Consider the following 19,290-nt stretch of genomic DNA (forward strand, 5'->3'; position numbering starts at 1 on the left):
TCGGCTTTTGCCTACATGGTTATTTTATCTTATATTGCATGTCAAGGGCGTTGGATATATTGAACTATAAGCTTTTGATTGTTATAGGTTGGTTGGTTCGTTGTTGCGATTCAGATAGTGTAGGTGCATATGAGGTATGATTGGATAGATAGACCCGGTCACCACCACCACCACCAACAACAAACAACATAGAAACAACCAATCAGAATGAGATGCTTCATGCTTCATTCTATATTCTATATTCACCCCCTCGCCCCCTTATCCCCCCTTCCCCTCCATTCCTCGCCATCCAAATTCCAGCATAATTACAACAATAGATAAAAAAAAAAACTCTTACTTCTTCAAAGCCAAATACAACCTCCTAAACGCCGACTCTCTACCCAGCAGAACCGCAGGCTGATCAACCTCCACCAGCTCGCCGGCCTCCAGGACCGCCACGCGATCGAAGCGGTGGATGTGGTCGAGGCGATGCACGACTGCGAGGACCGTCTGCGTCGGACATTCTTTTGCGATGATGTCGTACATGAGGGATTCGGTTTCGTGGTCGACGCTTTTTTGGATTATTAGTACTAGCTTCTGTTTGTGGGCGGTGGGTGGGTGTAGATTTGGACTAGGGCAGCGGAGGGGAGGGGATTGGGGTTAAATGGTAGGGGGTAGGTGGTAGGTGATAGGTAGGTAGAATGATGCAACTGAACAGGGGGGGGACAATGGGAAGGTGGGAGCTAGGGGTGGGAGAAAAGCACAGGATAGGAGCGGGGGTGGGTATATACCTGCTCGTCGCTTCATCGAGAATCAAAATCGGACTATCCACGACCAACGCTCTCGCCAGCGCAAGCAGTTGTTTCTCGCCGTAGGACCAGTCCAGGGAGTCGACGTGGACATCGAGGCCGCCGTCGGCGGTGACGCGGGTCCAGAGACCGACTTTCTGGATGGCGGATATGAGATGTTCGTCTGGGAGGAGGCTCTTTGGATCAAGGTTGAAGCGCAGCGTTCCAGGCATGAAGAATGGGTCCTGGGGGATCACGTTGATTTGGGACCGGAGGGTCGTGGGTCTCATGTTGGCGATGTCGGCTCCGTCAATGGTGACTTGGCCGTTGTGGATGCCCATCATGCTGAGGAGGGTCATTATGAGCGAGGTCTTGCCGCTGCCCGAGGGGCCGCAGATCGCGAGTCTCTCGCCTGGTTGGATGGTGAGGCTGAGGTTTTTGAGGATGGCATCGGAGGGGGCCTCGGGGCTGCATGGACATTAAATGAGTGTGTGAAATGAGAGAGGGGGGGCTTACTTGTATCCTGCGGTGACGTTGGAGAAATTGATAGCACCGTGTGAGAGTTTCACTTCAGAATAAGAAGAAGTGTTTGTCTCTTCGGATGGCGTCTCTTCGACAAACCGTTGCACGCGGGATACCGCCCCAATAGATACCTCCATTGACGTCCAGCACTCGATGGTGTTGTTCAGGTTTTGGCTGAATGTCAGGATCAAGGTGAGAGCCACACCGACGGCTCCCGCGCTGAACTTGTCTTTCAGATTGATGACAATAGCCACGAGAATCACTGCGAAGATGGCGACTATTAGGTCCAGGGCGAGCTTCAGTCCCTGTCTGATGCAGTAGAGCATGTAGAATGGTTTTTGAGACAGGTTCAGTTTGTTGATGCATTGCTCATGGAAGTGTCTCTGCCACTGAAATGCCTGAATCACGGAAATGCCGCTGACAGTCTCCTGGAAGTGGGTGTACAGCGGCGCTTTGGCTTCGATGTCCAGCAGTCGCACTTGGCGAGATGTGCGAAGATAGCCGCGCTGGATTGCCCACAGGGCGAGGAACATGAATGGAACAGTGATGGTAATACACTGACCGATAACGCAGAGAATTATGATGCTGACGACTCCGGAGGAGACACCTAGGTTTGTTAGAAGTGGATTGTGTTAGTTAATGAGGGAATCTTGCCTTCCGCAACGTTCAGGGCCATTATCGGCAGCGAAAAATCGATCAATTCCATGTCTTGGCTGAACCTGTATTTTTCTCAGTATTGTGATCTTCCAGGATGTATGTCTCGCATACCTGTTGACGATAGAGCCAGTGTCTGTCTGCTGGAAGAACCTGAAAGGGGCACTGGAAAACGTCAGCAAAGGTTTGAATTAGGAAATAATGGCTCTTACCCAAGGGTTGCTTCCAAAAGATCTGTATGAAGACCCAGAGCAGTGTTACCGACGATATCGATGATCAAGAGCCTGTGTACTATTAGATTTGCCTTTTTTCTTTGGTTTAAAACTTACCAGCAGGCGGATATAAGGGTAAGCATCGAGGCCACGACGATAAGGGTATACACTCCGATATACTTCCCGGTGTCGCTATTCGGGCTTTTGTCGTTTGCATCAGACCACCACTGCAACCAGATAGCTAGCAGAATTGTTAGCGTAGTCAGAATCAGGAAAGAATCGATCATACAGGAAAATTGAGAGGTGAATCCGTTGGCAAGAGCAGACGCCACGAACATCGCAACGATGACATATCCTGCCTTTTGGAAATAATAGCTGTATACCGACCAGCTTCCATCCCGTCGCGTGAAGTCCTTCTCTACATCACGGGAGTCATCGACCTTGGCGTTCATGTAAGATTTTGGTGTCGCTTCTCTCGCAACCTCCTCTACTTCACTAGCCGATACCTCCTCGTCCATAATCTTCGTTTGAGTGTACTCAGGATGCCGCATTACAAATTCCGGGAAGGCGCCTTGATCCACCTTTCTACCGTCATTCAGAAGAACGATCTCGTCGGCATAAGGAAGGAGAAATTCTGAGACTTGTCAGCGCACACCTAGCCTACAGACAATGTGGGAATACGTACGACTGTGGGTTGCCAGAACAACTGTTTTGTTGGTCCTTCGGAAATATCCATTACGTCCAAACAGACTCTCACTGATCTTGTGAATACTATGAGAGTCGAGTCCACTGAATACATCGTCGAGAACAATGTAGGGAAGGCGAGAGTAGACTGCCCGCGCAAGAGCCTGGTTCTGTTAGTGGAGCGCAAAGATAAGCACAGAACTATACTCACCACTCTCTGTTTCTGCCCTCCACTGAGAGAGACACCGTTGCTCCCAGCCAGGTACATGTCCCTTCCTGGGAGATTGTCCAAATCGTCGGTGAGCGCGCATGCCGAGATCGTGTAGTCGTACCATTTTTGATCGAGCTCTGCTCCGCCTGTAATGTTAAACCCTACTGGAGCATCCATAATCCATGGAGTTTGTGGGCAGTACGCGGGTGACTGTGAGCAGTGCATATAGCCGCTGTTGGTATGCATCCGACCCATGATACTCTCAAGAAGAGCTGTTTTCCCACATCCAACTGGGCCAACTAGCATTGTAATTCTGTTCACGGGAAGTGCCAATGTCAAATCGCGGAGAACAGAGTCACTGCCGAGTGCCCAGGAGATACTCGCATCTTGGAATGATGCGAAAGATTCACGCGACAGCGGAGACTCGTACTGTTTTTCCGGCTTCGACAGCACAGCCAGTTCAGTCCCATCCAGCGATATCTTAGGCGAATTATTCTGTGGCAGAAGCTCACTTGACCTCTCTCTCAGGAGGTAGTCCTGAATCCGTTCGAAACAACCCATCGATTGTGTGAGCTGAGGTAGCGCCTGAACGAATGTTAACAACGGAGATGTAAGAATCGAAACCAAGGACACTGTGGTAAATGCCTGCGTCGTTAGAAGCGTTTGGTCCTTCCGAACCAATGCAATAATTGTATAGACCAGGAATACCGCGTAGGGTGCAAAGTCCAGAGGCACGTTTGCTATGTCATGATCAGTCAGCTACATGCTTTGATAGTGCTCAGGACCTCCTTACATAGAGCTATAATTACCACTAGAAGCTTTCGGTATCGCTTGGAGATTCCTAGCTCAGACTTTCTGTAGGTTGTGATCACTTCGGATAAGACCGTTTCAAGTCCCAGCATTTTTACCGCCTTCATGTCCTTCAGCATGGTCGAGGTGATGGAAAGACGTTTCTGAACCTGCTTTACCCAGGCTGCCTGGGCACGCCCATATCTGGTGGAAATTGGCGTTGTTCCCAACACACAAGCCACCGCAATTATTGCCGGCATGATACAAGCAATGGAAACTTGAAGCTCCAATAGCCAGATGGCCACACCAACCGATACGATGGATGCCCATGTCTCATGCAGTATCCTTGTGCTTGAAAGGATGCGCTCCATATCAGTCCCCATCAGCGTCACAGCTTCGGCCTTGTCGGAACCGGATGTCTTAAGTGCAATAGTCTGTTCGTAAATCATCGCCACAAAGCCAGAGCGTACTACGGTTGACATGCGGTTGACCTGGCGGTAATATACCGCCGTGGAGATTCCCATTCCGGCGTATACCAGTGCATACCCTCCCACCAAGGCCCGCCCATATCGTTTGCTTTCTGGAGTCGTTGGTGCATCGACATAATCGATCGTCGCGGAAATGAGGAACGGTTGACAGAAAGTGAAGCCTGCGAGTAAAAGCCGCGGTAGGATAGCAGAGAGGAAAGGCCCGTAGTAAGCTCTAAATGTTGCCTTGATCAGTCGATGTTTGCCATGCGTCTTGTTCCAGGCTTGTATAATCTGTGCCTCTGCGCAATCACCCTTTAAACAGGAGTCGATGTCGGGTAAATCATCTACCCCAATGACATGCGTATAGGCATTTCGAAACAACGGAAACACCCAGAGGAAGAAATTCCGGCCCCAAAAGCCGTAGATCTGCTCGACAGTCACATCTTTGTACAACGGACGGAGCAGATTTGTTTTTCTGGCAGATTCAAAAACCACAGCCAACACTATGACAACATATATGGCAGTGAAGAGCCCTCGGGGGACAGCGATTGATGGAATCTGCCACAGTGTGCGTAGTCGTGGAATATACAAAAGGCTCAATGCGGAGAAGTATAGGATCAGAGTATCGGACGGTTTGATCAATCGTTGGTCCTCGAAGAAGGAGAGGATGACTGCTGCGAGGGTTGCCGTCAGACCTAACACAGCCGATGGGGTTGAAACGCTGGTGTGCAGTGCCGCGGTCCGGATCTGATAGACTGTGAACACGATCTGCAAGACGAATAGAACCACTAGGATACTCTATCCCGGTTATTATTATTGACCATCCATTTTCCATGTCAGGGACCTCCTACCAGTTTATAGATGGCCAGCTGAACCGACTTCAGCTTCACCGGAGAACGGCGCAGGATCTCGAATCGCGGCAGCAGCAGGAGCAGGAAGACTGCAGAGGGTAGGATACCAAAGAAGACGTCTTCGAAAAACAAGGTGAAATCGAAGGGGCGACAAGCGACGTTGATCTGCGGTCCAAATTGACCGTCCCCGTTGCTCGGGCACATAGAAGCGTTCATGGTGTCAAGCCGTCAAGCCGTCGACACATGAGTCACCCCGCAAGCAATACGAGGCTGCCATGACTTTAATAGCTCAGGCAGCAGGCAGCCGGCTCTGCGGCTTAAAGGTGATAGTGATCCAGAAGGATGCTTGTCAGATTAGCCCGGAAGGTGTGATTCGGCGTGACCAGGAGCTAGCGACGAATCCGGGCATGGGCCGGGAGCCCCGACGGAGCAGCTCTCGATAAGACACCTGCCATGTGGTCCTGCGGTGGGTTCGATGAGTCTGGCTCTTTTCGGGAAGGCAAAGAAGGCGATTGACGATGGAAGAGTTCGTTGGGGGGAACAACAATGGGGTGGGGGTGAAGCTCGCCTTCCCCGCTCGAGAGGTCATGTTGTTGTCTCCGACTGTAAGACAGCAACCTAGGGGAGTTGTTGCCACTGAGCCAAACTACTAAAGACTAACATTACCCGCAGTTACCTGCGGACCCCTAGAATCCCATATATATACTCAAGTACACCCGGGAGAAGATGGGCTTCACCCTTGTAAGTAAGTATGCATATCTCGCGGATATCATCCCTTCAGTTACATATATACTATATATTTTAAAGTAAGTCAGAACTTGGTCAACCGAGCCCAGTCGGAAAGCATTTAGCGTGGTCAAACAAGATTTTAGCATACTAGGCCACCTCGTCTGCGTCCTGCCCGCTCGAGGGTCGGATGAATAGTATGATATTGTAGTTCAGTTGTTGCGTGTTGACGGTGACCGCCCCCCCGCCTCCCCGCCCCCGCTCCCCCGCCCACGCCCAACTCACCTTCTCGTTGAATACTCCAAACAACATCCCTCATGGAAGGACGGTTGTTCCCTTTCTCGAATCCCAGGACTTTCAGAACTTTCAATACTTTCAATAATTCCAACCCGCTCTTCTTCTTTATTTGATGCGCAACCGGGATCCCCGCACGGATAAGGAGAAGGCTGGAGCTGTGGCCATCGAGCAGTATGGCTTCTACGGGACTGGCTAGATAAACAATAGCACCAACTAGCACTGTGACTGCCTTGACCCCAACTCCATTCCGAAAGCACGCGCGCGTCACCATGGATCGACCTGTCATGGGAACCGGGACCCGTACTTTTGGATGACAGCTGGACGGTCCAACCAATCCCCCCAGCCTCGCCGCTGGAATGACCTCACCAACTCGTGTCCAGGCAATCACATCCTTCTCCCCCGCATCGAAGCATCAGCGGCCCCAGCTTCAATGGTCTCGCTACGCGGAGAAAGACCCGCATGGGGCGGCTGTCTAGATTACGTTGAGTCCCGGCGTCATCATCTCATCATCAACGCCACCCCCCCTCAGCCGGCTTTATATAAGGCCTGCGCCCCCAGCCCAGTTTCTGAACCATCACCCCAGATGTCAATCTGAATGTAACATACTACAAGTCACACCAAGCAACAGACCTATCAGTTGGTACGCTTTGCGGCTTGGCTGGGCTACGGTGCAGGGCAAAGGGGGAGGGGGTCGAATGCCGCACGATACCCTGCATCCTCAGACGGATTGGAAACTAATCGGTCACAGAAGCACAGTGCACCATGCAGTCCTCAAGATCCAATCCCGCCGCGCGTCTGGCTCAGACTGCCAAAGACAAGATGCCCACGACTTCGAGCACCAAGAAGGACCCCACCGAAAACTGGAGTCCGGAGGAGATGTTCGAGACCACCGTGGACAAGGACGGCAACCCGGTCCCCGACCCCATCTCGTTTGTGGACGGCGAGAGAATGGGAAAGGGCACGAAAGGTGGTCGCGATGAGGGTGACATGTTCGAGGCTGCCACCGAAGACTTTGACTAGTGGCATCGCTGCCGTGGACCAAGATGCAGGACACCTCTGGCAGGCGAGAGTATGGTCGTGATGAACCGTCGTCCACTTGAATGTTGTCAGTCACTCTTTGCTGGACAAGAGCTGAAGAATATTGGTCTGTCAGATCTGGATCGTGGTGTTGAGACATGGGAACGAGACATGAGACATGTAACTACTAGTGCGCACAGGCATGGGGATCGTGGATTAATCTCCCGGGGTTCACTCCTTGACCGCTGGGCCAACAAAAAACAATCAGATTGTGTGCATACTCCCCACCCTTGCATGGTCGGCAGTCTGTGTTGTCTCTGGTGCATACTAGAGGCGTTTGTAGGAGCATCCATCGACCCTCCCTCCGCTAAGGAGTCTTAGTGGCATTATCTAGTGGTCGTTCGGGGTATCTAGTGTACGGAGTAGTACGGAGGGTGGAGGGGCCTGAGGATCGCCATGGCAACGCTGGGCCGGCCCCTGCCTCAGGCCGCCCACATGCCGGATCGGGCAATCCCCAAACTCGCGCTGCGATGGAATCATCGCCGAAACTCCAGATTCCCAGATTCGCGATCTCTCCCCCCGGTCTTCGCTTCTGGCTCTCCCCGACCGCTGTTTCTTCCGTCTGGCCTCTTCCGCGTCTTCCCAGACAGGGGCTGCTGTCTCCCGACTCCTTGCTGCCCCTTCCTGCATGTTTCTCTCTTTCACCTTCCATAGCAGACGCTCTCGAACCCACTGTTTACCCCATGTCGATGGTGAACCTCCCCGTTGTTTAGTGCCGCACGTCAATTGCCTTGCAGACGGGCGGTCCGCGCAAGTACATAGCATTGTGTATACCCTCCTGTTGCTCGTCCCCCCAGCCCCCCAGGGAACTGGAAGGCACCACCACCACGCCCCGTTCTGGGTCCACTAACCCAGCAGCCACGACCCATATACCCACGTTGTGATCCCCCCGGATACCCATCTATCTCCGCCCCTCGGTCCTTGCCCGCAGTGGTACAGTTGCCTGTATGTACCATTGCCTACTTCAACGCCAGCGCGAGCACCTCACTCAGTGTATGCAGTTTTTGAGGGATTACGGCCCCGAGATGTCCCTGGACCCCCGCTTCTACCACCACATCGGTCACCTCGCCGGTCCGGGCTCCCAGTCCTCCGCCTCGTCCTCGGGGGCCTCCGCCATCACTGGCATCACTAGCCCGTCCGCCCTCTCGATGACCGCCTCCGCAGCGTCTATGCGGTCGACCGCGTCCAGCCCGTCGTTGCGCGCCCGTGAGAGCGTGGCCATCGCGACCCACCGCGCCGATGGCGTCTCCAGTCCCTCTGCCGGCGGCGGCGGCAATGTGCGGGTGGTCGTTCGGGTCAGGAAGTTCCTGCCTAGAGGTAAGTGTGGCTGGTGAAGGCAGCGTCAGGTAGAGGCTAATTGCGATCCCCATCTTCCGCATGATAGAGATCGACCGTAAGGCCAAGTGCCTGATCAGCATGGACCCGCACACCCAGATGACCAGGCTGAGGGCGCCCCAGAACCCGGAAGACGAGGGCAAGCCCAAATCGCAGGCGCGTGGAAAGGTCCTGGAAGATAAGTCCTTCATCTTCGACAATTCCTTCTGGTCCCATAACGAAAAGGACGGCCACTATGCCCACCAGGAAGATGTATACAACTGTTTGGGGGAGGAGTTTCTGGATCACAACTTTGAGGGATACCATACCTGCATCTTTGCCTACGGACAGACCGGCTCCGGCAAGAGTTACACCATGATGGGCACGGCCGACCAGCCCGGATTGATTCCCCGGACCTGCGAAGATCTGTTCCAGCGCATCGAAACCGCCGAAACCCCCAACGTCAGCTTCAATGTCCGCGTCTCCTACTTCGAGGTCTATAACGAACATGTGCGCGATCTCCTGGTGCCCCGGACCGACCCTCCGCATTATCTCCGCATCCGCGAGTCGCCCTTGGAGGGACCGTACGTCAAGGACCTGACGGAGGTGACGGCGAAGAGCTACGATGAGATCATGAAGTTCATGCGCAAAGGCGACATGTCCCGCACAGTGGCCAGCACCAAGATGAACGACACGTCGTCCCGATCCCACGCGGTCTTTACGATCACGCTCAAGCAGATCCATCACGACCTTTCGACTGATGAAACCACCGAACGCACCGCACGCATCCGTCTGGTTGATCTGGCGGGATCCGAACGAGCCAAGTCCACTGAAGCGACGGGCCAGCGACTGCGCGAGGGCTCCAATATCAACAAGTCCCTGACAACACTGGGTCGCGTTATCGCCGCACTTGCCGATCCCAAGCCTGGACGCCCGGGCAAACGCAAGGTTAAAGATGTCGTTCCGTATCGCGATTCCATCCTCACCTGGCTGTTGAAGGATAGTCTGGGCGGCAACTCAAAGACAGCGATGATCGCGTGCATTTCCCCCAGCGACTACGACGAGACGCTCTCGACCCTTCGATACGCGGACCAAGCCAAGCGCATCCGCACGCGGGCTCGGGTCAACCAGGACCACCTCTCCGCTGCGGAACGGGACAAGCAGATCGCGGAGATGGCGGAGACGATCCGCACGCTGCAGCTGAGCGTCAGCTTGGCGACGGCCAATCGGCGGGAGAACGAGAACCAGAATGAACGGCTCGAGGAGTACCAGCAGAAAGTGGAGAAGCTTCAGCGGCTGATGGAGGAGACCAAGATGGTCAGCGAGTGCAAGATCCGGCAGCTGCAAACAGAGAACGAGGCGATGCGCAACCATTTGAAACTGGCACTGGATAGCATCCGGAACCCGATTCCCCCGGTGATTGTGCCCAAGCGCCGAGACAGCCGGTTCAGTGTGGATGAGAGCGACGGCTCCCTGACGTGCAGAAAGCAGAGCCGTGCGCTGTCGCCGCCGTCGGACCTGGATTCGGAGCCGGAGCCAGACCTCATCTGGGAAGATGAGGACACGATCGAGAGTGATTCCAGTCATTTCGAGGCGCAGGAGATGCAGGCGCACATGGAGAACCTTCTGGACGACCTGAACATGTTCAAACGCAAGCTGGCGACGGATCATGAGCGATTTCGACCCAGCTTGCCTCTGGACGGGCGGAAGCGACGGCGAGCACTAGGGGATGTTTGGGCAAACAATCGATAGACGGGCGGCAGGTGGCTCTCTGTAATTACGGCGTTGGTTGGTTGGATGGATGGCTTGATTGCTTGCTTGATTGATTGATTGATTGGTGCACATATCCTGGGGTAGCTGGTTCTGATACCTCCGTTGAACCGGGCCCTGCTTGATTTCTTGTCTTTACTGGCCTTCTTTTTTTCATCTTTTTTTTCCTTCTCATCTTTTTTTTTCTGGACGATGACATGATTGTATGGTAGGATGACCGAGTGACACCTGACGATGTTTGATGCCCGAATCCCATGAACCATTTATGATTAGTCGATGCAGGAACCCATGCCGCTGAAGTGGCTTGATGATGACAGCGCTTCGGCAGGATGTGGTTAGAGAGTACTAGTAGTAGTAGAGTGCAGATGTAAAGAAAGGAGGCTGCTGCTCGAACTCTCCTTTCTCACTGCCCACATGCCTCCCATGCCTTCCTCCCGGAATCCTCCAGACTCACATCCATACTTTGATGGGCCAGTTGCTGTCGGGGCTCTGGGGGGTGTGGCAGGCCGGTAGGGCTGCTGCTTATGGCATCATCGCGGGCGTGGCTGTGAGTCAACCGGCCAGTCGACGGGCCACCCCCACAACCTCCGAAAAAGTCGCCAATGCCCCTCTCTCAGTAGTGGCCTTCAATTCCTCCATCGCGACTCCGACACCGACCTCTTCCTCCTCCTCCTCCTCCACTGCCACCACTCCTTCCACCACCACAACCACCACCACCATGCCTTCACAACCCCAACCGTCCCAGGGGACGACGACCCCCAGCGCCGCCCCGTCAACCTCAGCTCCATCCACCTCCACCTCCACCTCAGCCTCCAAACCCGCCAAGCAGCAATCCTCCAAGCAAGCCCCCAAACCCAAAGACAACGCCTCTTCTGCCCCCGCCGGCTCTTCCGACAGCGCAGCGCTCACACCCGCCGAACTGAAGAAGAAGGCCAAGGCCGAAAAAGCCGCCCGTCGGGCTCGCGAACGCGCCGACAGAGAACAGCCCGGTGCTGCTGGTGGTGCGCCCGGCACCCCGTCGGCGAAGAAGGGCGCCGCCGGTCCTGGGGCCGGCGGGAAGGACTCCGCCGCGACTACGGGCGCGCAGCAGCAGCAGCAGAAGGGACAGAAGCAGGCCCCGCGCCGCGGTTCCGCGCAGTTGTCGGGCCAGCCCAGCGCCGCGGAGGTCAAGAAGAAGCAGGAGGAAAAGAATGTCTCGGTCTTTGGACATCTGTATGGTCAGCAGCGTAGGACTACGGTGGCGGGTGCCGGCAAGGAAGTCCACCCTGCCGTTTTGGCTCTCGGTTTGCAGATGAGGGATTATGTGGTTTGTGGGAGCAGTGCGCGCTGTGTGGCGACGTTGTTGGCTTTTAAGAGGGTATGTCTATGTCTATGACGGTTTTTTTAGGTGTTTTTCTCTATTGTGTGTGTGTGTGTGCTTGGTTGGGTCCGCAGTCTACTTTTTGTCTACTTTTTCATTTCCTGTGTTATGTCTGCTAATGCGCTGCAGGTCATCGAAGCTTATACCACTCCCCTCGGCACGTCGCTCGCGCGTCACTTGACCACCCACCTGTCCCACCAGATCACCTACCTCTCGACGTGTCGCCCTCTGTCCATCAGCCAGGGCAATGCCATCCGCGCACTCAAGCTGGCCATCGCCTCTATCGACCCGTCCGTGCCCGAAGCCGACGCCAAGGCGACGCTGAGCGACTTCATCGACAGCTTCATCCGCGAGAAGATCACCGTTGCGGACCAGGTGATTGCGGGCAGCGCAGCGCAGAAGATCCAGGACGGCGACGTGGTGGTGACGTTTGCGGGCAGCTCGATCGTCAAGCAGACGCTCCTGACGGCACACAAGCAGGGCAAGAAGTTCCGGGTGTCGATCATCGACTCGCGGCCGCTGTTCGAGGGCAAGAACCTGGCGCGCACGCTCGCGACCGCGGGGCTGGACGTGCAGTACTCGCTCATGAACGGCATCAGCCACGCCATCAAGGACGCCACCAAGGTGTTCCTGGGCGCGCACGCCATGACCAGTAACGGCCGGCTGTACTCGCGCGTCGGCACCGCGCTGGTCGCCATGTCGGCCAAGGAGCGCGCCGGCGGCGTCGAGGTCCCTGTCATCGTGTGCTGCGAGACGGTCAAGTTTACCGACCGCGTGGCGCTAGACAGCATCGTCGTCAACGAGATCGCCGACGCCGACGAGCTGGTTATCGCCGAACCCGTGCAGCAGCTGACCGGCCTGCCCGATCCGGCGGCCCCCGCGGTGGAGTTGAAGAAGGGCAAGGCCGCGCCGCCGCCCGTCGAGCCCAGCACCGCGTCGCAGAACATGTCCTCGCCGCTGAAGGACTGGAAAGACTCGGCCAACCTGCAACTGCTGAACATCATGTACGATGTCACGCCGGCCGAGTACGTCGACATGGTGGTCACGGAGATGGGCAGTCTGCCGCCCAGTGCGGTGCCCATTGTCCATCGCATGAGTACGAACTTGTAATCGATGTGATGTCTCTTCTTCTTCTTTTTCTTCTTCTATGATCTCATATTTGTGGTTTGGGGCGAGGCTGGGCAATTTCGGGTTAGCTTGCATGTCTGTATTGTATTGATGAGGTTAAAAGTTGCTTTTAATGGAGTATTAGTAGTGGTGATGTGGTTGTGGTGATGTGGTGGTGTGCATTTCCGGATGCGGTAAGCGCCGATTTGATCTGCTTATCGCGAACTTAACGTTTATTCTTGTGACGCCGTAGTTCCTCCGACAACAAACCACACTTGACTCCGCTATAATAACCACCTCCTGGTACACTCAATCTACAATATATTTTACCAATCCAGAACAGTACCCTCCACCTACTCCAGAACAATACACCTACACATACACATACAACCAGACCTCAACCACAATCACAATCACAATCACAATGGTACTCCCCTCTCTCCTCCCTCCTCCCTCTCCTCACAACCATCCAAACACCACTCACTCTCTCCCCTCTCAAACTAACACCGACCAAAAAACAGAGCAAAGACTCCACCCCCACCCAAATCCACATGCACCACCCCCGCCTAGCCGACTACTTCGAAGACTTCACGCGGCCACACACCTCACTCACCTCCGCCTCCTCCACCAGCACCACCTCCACCACGCACCCCCACACCACACCACGCACCACGCACCCCCACCCATCCCACTCCCACTCCCAGAGCCACAACACCCTCTCCGCCTCCCCCACAAGCACGCCCTCGTTCCTCCCCGTCGAGGAAATCTACCTCCTGCCGCAGTATCAGCCGCCCAACCCGGAGGACGAGGATGATGTGGTGCCCGATCAGCATGCCGCGTTTGGGATTAATAGGGCTATGAGGGGGGGGAGGGAGGCCGTGTGGAGGGATTTGGGGCTGGGGGGGCTGGTAGATGGGAGTGCTTTTGGAGGGGTGGGGGGTGGGGGGGGATGGGAGGGGGGTGGGAGGGGGATTGGGACTGGGGCTGGGCCTGGGCCTGGGTTTGGGTCTGGAGGGGGCGCCGGGGGAGGGGGAGGAGGGGTGTGGCTGTTGCGGTTAGGGGGGAGGGGGGCAGGATGGGTGGGAGGAGGGTGGTTTGTTTAAGGTAGGGGTGGCCTTTTGTGCCTTTCTCGGTCTTGAAGGGGGAGATGCTGAGTGAAGTGGGTGATGTTGTGTCGCCTGGGGGGTTGGTTATGGGGAGCGGGCAGTGAGTGATATGAACTGTTGGATGGGGGGGTAATAGGGAGGGATACTTAGGGGGGATATTGGGGATACTCGACGGAGGATTGAGGGCTGAAGAGCCCTCAGACACTCTACGGGTCGGTCGGGTTTATAACAGGGTACGGCTGGGATGGGGGCTAGCATGGGGCTATTCGGAGTATGGGATGGTATGGGATGGTATACCCAGGACAGTTCTTAAGATGGTTCACGGAGTTATGGCAGGTTATGTATGTATGGTATACCCTTGTCAATATAGTCATTACGTCTCATTATGTATCTTCTTATATCCGGGTGATATCCACCCGCGCCCGCTCGTACAGCTTGTGTCCGACTTGCTTCTGCTCGCGCTCGTCGTCTGCTATCGTCCGCGCGTGGACCGCCATCTGCGCATACGTCCCCGCCCCGCGGCGCTTGGAGAGCGTCCCCGGGTTGATCACCGTGACGCTGTCGACGACCTGTTCTCGTTAGCAACGGCGCCTTGAACTGCTTGATAGATGCGTGGCGTATTGTAGATAGAGCTCATACCTTGACAAACGGCGGCAGCATACTCGGCACGATCAGCACGTCCGGCCGCACATTCCACCACTCGCCCAGCTTCGCGTAGCTCACGTCCACCATGGCCCCCGTGGCCAGCCCGCTCTCCGTGCCCGTGTGCGGCAACATCTCGCGCGCTGATGACGGGAACATCGGCTGGAAGTGCCGCTGCTCGATCAGGTACTTGGGCAGGCGCGTCAGCAGACTCCCCTCATGCGGCTTGCCGTGCAGCACCTCCTCGCGGCGCAGCTCGTACAGCACGTCGTGCGAGCACATGCCGATGACGGTCTCGTTCAGCGACAGCGTCACGGGGTTCGACACCATGCGCACCTGCTTCGGCAGTCCCAGCTCCTTCTTGGGCAGCTGTTCCTGCGGCCACGACACGTGCTTGCTGACCGCGTCGCGCACTGACGGCACCAGCACGATCGTGATGCTTGGCACCGCCGCTACCAGCCGCTGCAGCGGCGCCGTGATGCAGTGCCGGAACACCGCCGTCAGTGTCGCCGTGTCCGGGTCCAGTCCGTTGATCTCCGGCAGGTCGAAGTCCCCCGAGGCCAGCAGGGGGTGCTCGATGTCCAGGAATGGGCCCAGCAGGATGACGCTGTCAGCGTAGCTTTCCGCCGCCTTGCGGCAGATTTCTTGCAGCGGCTCGAACTCGAGGTTGTCGTCTGCTGTGTAGGGCCCGGAGGCGATGATGATGTTCAGGGGCGCGGAGCCCGCTTCGTCCAGTCGCTGGTTGATGGTTTCGAGGTTGACGATTGATGAGGCCGCTGGCGGGAGGAGCGGTGGGGTGAGGATCTCCTTCACTGAGAAGTAGTTGCCCGATGCGTTGATGCCGCGCAGGGCGACGATCTGTCCAGGGAAAAAGTTGGCTGAAGGTACTGATTCCAGGTTCAACGGAACCCGGAGACCGGCTCCGGTCCGTCTTGATGTCTCAAGTACAAGCGACGCCGTGTTGAGCTTGCCCTCCATGCTGTCTGATGCGATGCGTCCCACCGCCACGATCTCGCTGGTGCTCTGCGTCGCCGCGCTGCCGAATGTGATCTCGTCCGTCTCGTACTGCTTCTGGAACAACGCCGTGAACTCGTCGATGCGGTCGTCGAGGATCTCCGACGCTTCCGACAGGCGCATGGCCATCGGCTTGTATCCGAATTTCTTCAGGTCTGTGTTCGCTGTGGGTCGTATGCGCGCCTCGGGGTACGGCGCCATCGGGGTCTCGACTTGTGAAAGGTGGGAGTTGATGGTCTCGATGGTCTCGCCGGCGTTGGCGCGTTCTGAGAATGGGATGGATCTATCTTGTCAGTTTAGTTCTTCCATTGCGCAGCGCGTACTTACTGTACTCCATCACCGTTTGTCAGTCTCACGGGTGTCTTTGTGCCCATGGGTGACCCGGTGTGGTCTGTTCTTCCGATCTTGGACATGGAAGGCGACGAAGCAAAGTCGGCTTTGCGCTTCGCTGATCCGGCGTTGCTCCGTGAGGTATTCGGCGTCAGTCCGTCCAGCCTAGCCGGGTAGAGTCAGTCAGTCCGTGTCCGCCTGTCCGTATTCCTAGTCGTAGATAGACTTACATGCCAAAGACATCGGATTTCACAGAAGCGCGCGGGGTAGCCGTGGGTGCAACCCGTTTTTCCGTCTGTCTGCCAGCTCTGCCGCGGGATTCTCGTTCAAGTGTATCCTGGACATCTTTCTTGAACAGTCGCACAGTGCTCAGGTCCAGCTTCAGCTCGTCCGGGCCCATCTTCAGGCAGTAGGACTCCCATTTGTAGAACAGCTCCTGCGCGGAGATGGAGTGGATGCGCAGGGTTGACTGCAGCTCCGCGAGGATATCCTTAGGGATGCCATCGGGGGCGGCGGCGGCGAAGAGCTCGTTAAGCTCTGCGACGGTGTCGTCCATGGTGACGGTGACGGTGGGGGGGAGACTTGATGGTGTTTGTAGGGGATCCTCAGTCAGTCAGTCGCACTCCGCATGTCCGGCAATAATCCAGTCGAGAGGCGACGCGAACGCGAACGCGAGACGCGCCCGGCCACACCGCCTTCCGGAAGGGACCGCGCACTACCAAGATGGTAATTTGCGACGGCCTCGCGATTAATGATTATTGTGCAGGCCGGCGATCGGTGGGCCTGTCGATCAAGGTTGCGCCCGGCCATCTTGGCCTGCCGCCGCGAAAGCACACCCGGGAACAAAATTGCCGTGCCTGACCCCCCCTGATTGCCCAATTGCCTAATTGTCATCTCGTGGAGCAGGGCCTCGTTCTCATCAGTTCCGATCCCTTGAGCTCCAAGCATACACTTCCTCCTCCATCCACACTCCTTCACTCCCTCCTCCCACACCATGAGCGCTCCTTCAGAACCCCCCGCTGCCTCTGCGGCCGACAATGCTACAGCTGTCAACAACTCACAGACCACTTCTGACCCGTCATCTTCGATCCCAACTGAAGCCCAAGCATCTCCCGAGACTACTGCTACACCTGCCGAGCCCACTCCGGTCCAGGAACACGATATCGAACGAGAGCTCGAGCTGCCATTGTCCGCCGCCGACGGCCTCATCCAGAAGCCCTTCCCCCGTCCCCTGGAGTCCGCCCACCCCACGCCGCCGCCCCAGCTCACCCCCGACCAGGACGCGAAATACAAGGACGTGTTCACTGCCGTGTCCGAATGGACCTCCGTCCCGACCACGTCCGCCAAAAATGCCCCCACCGCCCCCCTCACCGACACCGAGCGCATGTTCCTGACCCGCGAGTGTCTGCTGCGGTACCTGCGCGCGACCAAGTGGAATGTCGCCGAGTCCGTTGCGCGCCTGCAGCGCACGATCACCTGGCGCCGGGAGTATGGGGTCGAGAAACTGACCGCGGACTTTATCTCCGTTGAGAACGAGACCGGGAAGCAGGTCACCCTGGGCTACGACATCCACGGCCGGCCGTGTCTCTACCTCCTGCCGTCGAAGCAGAACACGGAGACGAGCGATCGGCAGATCCAGCATCTAGTCTTCATGCTGGAGCGCGTGATCGACCTCATGGGCCCCGACCAGGAGACGCTGGCCCTGATCGTCAACTTCAAGGAGACCAAGTCGGGTCAGAATGCCAGCATCGGCCAGGCCAAGCAAACCCTCAGCTTCCTGCAGAACCACTACCCCGAGCGCATGGGCCGGGCGTTGGTGATCAACAGTGAGCGACCTCTCCCCGCATCCCAAGCGATCTGTCTCTAACCAATCAGTGCCCTTTATGATCATGGGATTCTTCAAGATCATCACCCCGTTCATTGACCCCCAGACCCGTCAGAAACTCAAGTTCAACGAGGACCTGTGTCTGCACGTCCCTCCCGGCCAACTGATGAAGTCCATGGGCGGCGAGGTCGAGTTCCGGTACGAGCACTCGATCTACTGGCCGACGCTGAACAAGCTCGCCGACCACCGCCGGGCTGCATACACGGAGCGCTGGATCCAGGGCGGAAAGCGCATTGGCGAGTTGGAAAACTACCTGAAGACCGGGACCAGCCCGAGTCTGTCGCAGACTGAGTCGCAACCTGCTGCCTGAGCTCTCACTTGCACTTGCACATAGCTTGTCCATTTCTTGATCATTCGCCTCTTGAAGTTTCCTCCGAGCGTCTTCCGGTTGCATGGCGATGATATACTGTATAGAACATGTTGAATAATTCTCGGGTCCTGATAGATCGGTCTGTTTTATATTGGGGCTCTTCCAGTGGAGTCTGTCATATATATTTTTATTTCTCGGGTTTACTTCGTTATGGGTGGGTAGTTGAGATACACGATAGGCATTTAAATCAAAGCATTCCCTGTGCTGAATTATGACCCGTAGTCCGCCACGGCGCCAATGCCCGGCTACTGAAGCTTTCTCCGCAATACCCCGTCACGTGCGGGGATGGCGGGGCATATGGATGCCCAAGGCACCGAGAAGAGAAAATGGAGCACAACCAGCCAGGGTGACTGCGGGGATTATTTTGGGAGGTGGCAGCAGTAGAAGATAGTTCAGCACCTAGGTACGAGGTAGAAGGTGTGGCGTCATTTTCTCTCACCCTTTTAGGCCGACAAGCATGCAACAAAGCCCCAGGACCCTGGTATCAACCCCGGATGGATGGCCCCTCATTTTCAATATAATCGGGGGTGCAGCAATATGGGAGGATCCTTCCTGGGAGAAAGATCAGTGATGGACGATTAGATATCTGTAGCCTGACAGCTGACAGCTGCAATATGGAGCTTTAGTTTCCTCTGAAGTGATCAGTCACTTCCAAGCCCTTCTGGCCGGCCACTGCCAGTGCGCCTTGTATCCCAAGGTGTCTCCGGATCTCATGCGGTACCGGGCAGCTGAGCGCCTGAGCACCTGAGCCGCTGGCGGACAGGAATAAGTCGGCCTGCTATTGCTCGATGGAGTCATGGACCCTGGGAAGTCCTTGTGCACCCGCAGCATGCCCCTCATGCCCGGTCTGGAGGGGTGCAGCGAGGGGAGAGAGACGGAGAAAGCTCCCCAGCGGCTGCAGGCCCCCACGGGCAGAATGAGCGTTTCCGGCCCGCCGCCCTCGACCGACGACACAACCACCGACACCACCGACGACCACCACCACCACCACTTCTGCGACTGCGACTGACTGCGACTGAGACTGCTGCTGCTGCTCGTCCTTTTTCTTCCTTGATTCCCACCCCCATTTCTCGACCTCCGTCTCAGCCTCAGCCTCGCCCACCCTCTCCACCGACCGACTGTCCCCCTCCCC

General features: G+C 56.3%; 7 protein-coding genes across 7 annotated transcripts; 5 read left to right on the forward strand and 2 right to left on the reverse strand.

Moving 5' to 3' along the window:
- Window positions 1–283: 283 nt before the first annotated feature.
- BO70DRAFT_433212 (putative multidrug resistance-associated protein) lies at window positions 284–5,475 on the reverse strand. Its single transcript, XM_025548394.1, has 12 exons — window positions 5,161–5,475; window positions 3,844–5,107; window positions 3,051–3,790; window positions 2,841–3,003; window positions 2,445–2,789; window positions 2,273–2,396; window positions 2,156–2,227; window positions 2,058–2,108; window positions 1,944–2,008; window positions 1,284–1,896; window positions 771–1,235; window positions 284–550 (listed from the first exon to the last, which is right to left on the reverse strand). Exons 1-12 carry the CDS (start codon window positions 5,374–5,376, stop codon window positions 334–336), a joined length of 4,335 nt encoding a protein of 1,444 aa, XP_025394752.1. The 5' UTR covers window positions 5,377–5,475; the 3' UTR covers window positions 284–333.
- A 1,527-nt stretch (window positions 5,476–7,002) lies between these two features.
- On the forward strand, window positions 7,003–7,203 carry BO70DRAFT_301814 (uncharacterized protein; the record flags this gene model as incomplete). The annotated part of the gene is made up of 1 exon (XM_025539722.1): window positions 7,003–7,203. The coding sequence occupies one exon, from the start codon at window positions 7,003–7,005 to the stop codon at window positions 7,201–7,203; it is 201 nt and encodes a 66-aa protein (XP_025394753.1).
- Window positions 7,204–7,877: 674 nt separating this feature from the next.
- BO70DRAFT_346051 (kinesin-3 family protein uncB) lies at window positions 7,878–10,326 on the forward strand (the record flags this gene model as incomplete). Its single annotated transcript, XM_025541521.1, has 2 exons — window positions 7,878–8,577; window positions 8,645–10,326. Exons 1-2 carry the CDS (start codon window positions 8,208–8,210, stop codon window positions 10,324–10,326), a joined length of 2,052 nt encoding a protein of 683 aa, XP_025394754.1. The 5' UTR covers window positions 7,878–8,207.
- A 435-nt stretch (window positions 10,327–10,761) lies between these two features.
- On the forward strand, window positions 10,762–12,986 carry BO70DRAFT_366593 (translation initiation factor eIF2B subunit delta). The gene is made up of 2 exons (XM_025544373.1): window positions 10,762–11,701; window positions 11,834–12,986. The coding sequence occupies exons 1-2, from the start codon at window positions 10,811–10,813 to the stop codon at window positions 12,812–12,814; spliced, it is 1,872 nt and encodes a 623-aa protein (XP_025394755.1). The 5' UTR covers window positions 10,762–10,810; the 3' UTR covers window positions 12,815–12,986.
- Window positions 12,987–13,362: 376 nt separating this feature from the next.
- BO70DRAFT_400911 (Apc13 domain protein) lies at window positions 13,363–14,172 on the forward strand (the record flags this gene model as incomplete). The annotated part of the gene is made up of 2 exons (XM_025546958.1): window positions 13,363–13,629; window positions 14,119–14,172. The coding sequence occupies 2 exons, from the start codon at window positions 13,363–13,365 to the stop codon at window positions 14,170–14,172; spliced, it is 321 nt and encodes a 106-aa protein (XP_025394756.1).
- Window positions 14,173–14,253: 81 nt separating this feature from the next.
- Window positions 14,254–16,507, reverse strand: BO70DRAFT_324376 (DNA-directed DNA polymerase alpha subunit POL12). Its single transcript, XM_025540616.1, has 4 exons — window positions 16,134–16,507; window positions 15,901–16,068; window positions 14,557–15,856; window positions 14,254–14,486 (listed from the first exon to the last, which is right to left on the reverse strand). Exons 1-4 carry the CDS (start codon window positions 16,457–16,459, stop codon window positions 14,313–14,315), a joined length of 1,968 nt encoding a protein of 655 aa, XP_025394757.1. The 5' UTR covers window positions 16,460–16,507; the 3' UTR covers window positions 14,254–14,312.
- Window positions 16,508–16,836: 329 nt separating this feature from the next.
- Window positions 16,837–18,098, forward strand: BO70DRAFT_346059 (CRAL/TRIO domain protein; the record flags this gene model as incomplete). Its single annotated transcript, XM_025541522.1, has 2 exons — window positions 16,837–17,729; window positions 17,779–18,098. The coding sequence occupies exons 1-2, from the start codon at window positions 16,898–16,900 to the stop codon at window positions 18,096–18,098; spliced, it is 1,152 nt and encodes a 383-aa protein (XP_025394758.1). The 5' UTR covers window positions 16,837–16,897.
- Window positions 18,099–19,290: the final 1,192 nt, after the last annotated feature.

This window comes from Aspergillus heteromorphus (genome assembly GCF_003184545.1).
Source record: "Aspergillus heteromorphus CBS 117.55 chromosome Unknown BO70scaffold_47, whole genome shotgun sequence".
NCBI classification, from domain to species: Eukaryota; Fungi; Ascomycota; class Eurotiomycetes; order Eurotiales; family Aspergillaceae; genus Aspergillus; species Aspergillus heteromorphus.

Coding starts and splice junctions, on each gene's coding strand:
- BO70DRAFT_433212 (XM_025548394.1), bottom strand. CDS start 5,376: ATGAACGCTTCTATGTGCCCGAGCAACGGGGACGGTCAATTTGGACCG. Junction 2,397..2,444: donor ATTCACCTCTCAATTTTCCT/GTATGATCGATT, acceptor CAATTCTGCTAG/CTATCTGGTTGCAGTGGTGG. Junction 1,236..1,283: donor AACGTCACCGCAGGATACAA/GTAAGCCCCCCC, acceptor ATGTCCATGCAG/CCCCGAGGCCCCCTCCGATG.
- BO70DRAFT_366593 (XM_025544373.1), top strand. CDS start 10,811: ATGGGCCAGTTGCTGTCGGGGCTCTGGGGGGTGTGGCAGGCCGGTAGG. Junction 11,702..11,833: donor CGTTGTTGGCTTTTAAGAGG/GTATGTCTATGT, acceptor AATGCGCTGCAG/GTCATCGAAGCTTATACCAC.
- BO70DRAFT_324376 (XM_025540616.1), bottom strand. CDS start 16,459: ATGGACGACACCGTCGCAGAGCTTAACGAGCTCTTCGCCGCCGCCGCC. Junction 16,069..16,133: donor AAATCCGATGTCTTTGGCAT/GTAAGTCTATCT, acceptor CTACCCGGCTAG/GCTGGACGGACTGACGCCGA. Junction 15,857..15,900: donor ACAAACGGTGATGGAGTACA/GTAAGTACGCGC, acceptor CTGACAAGATAG/ATCCATCCCATTCTCAGAAC.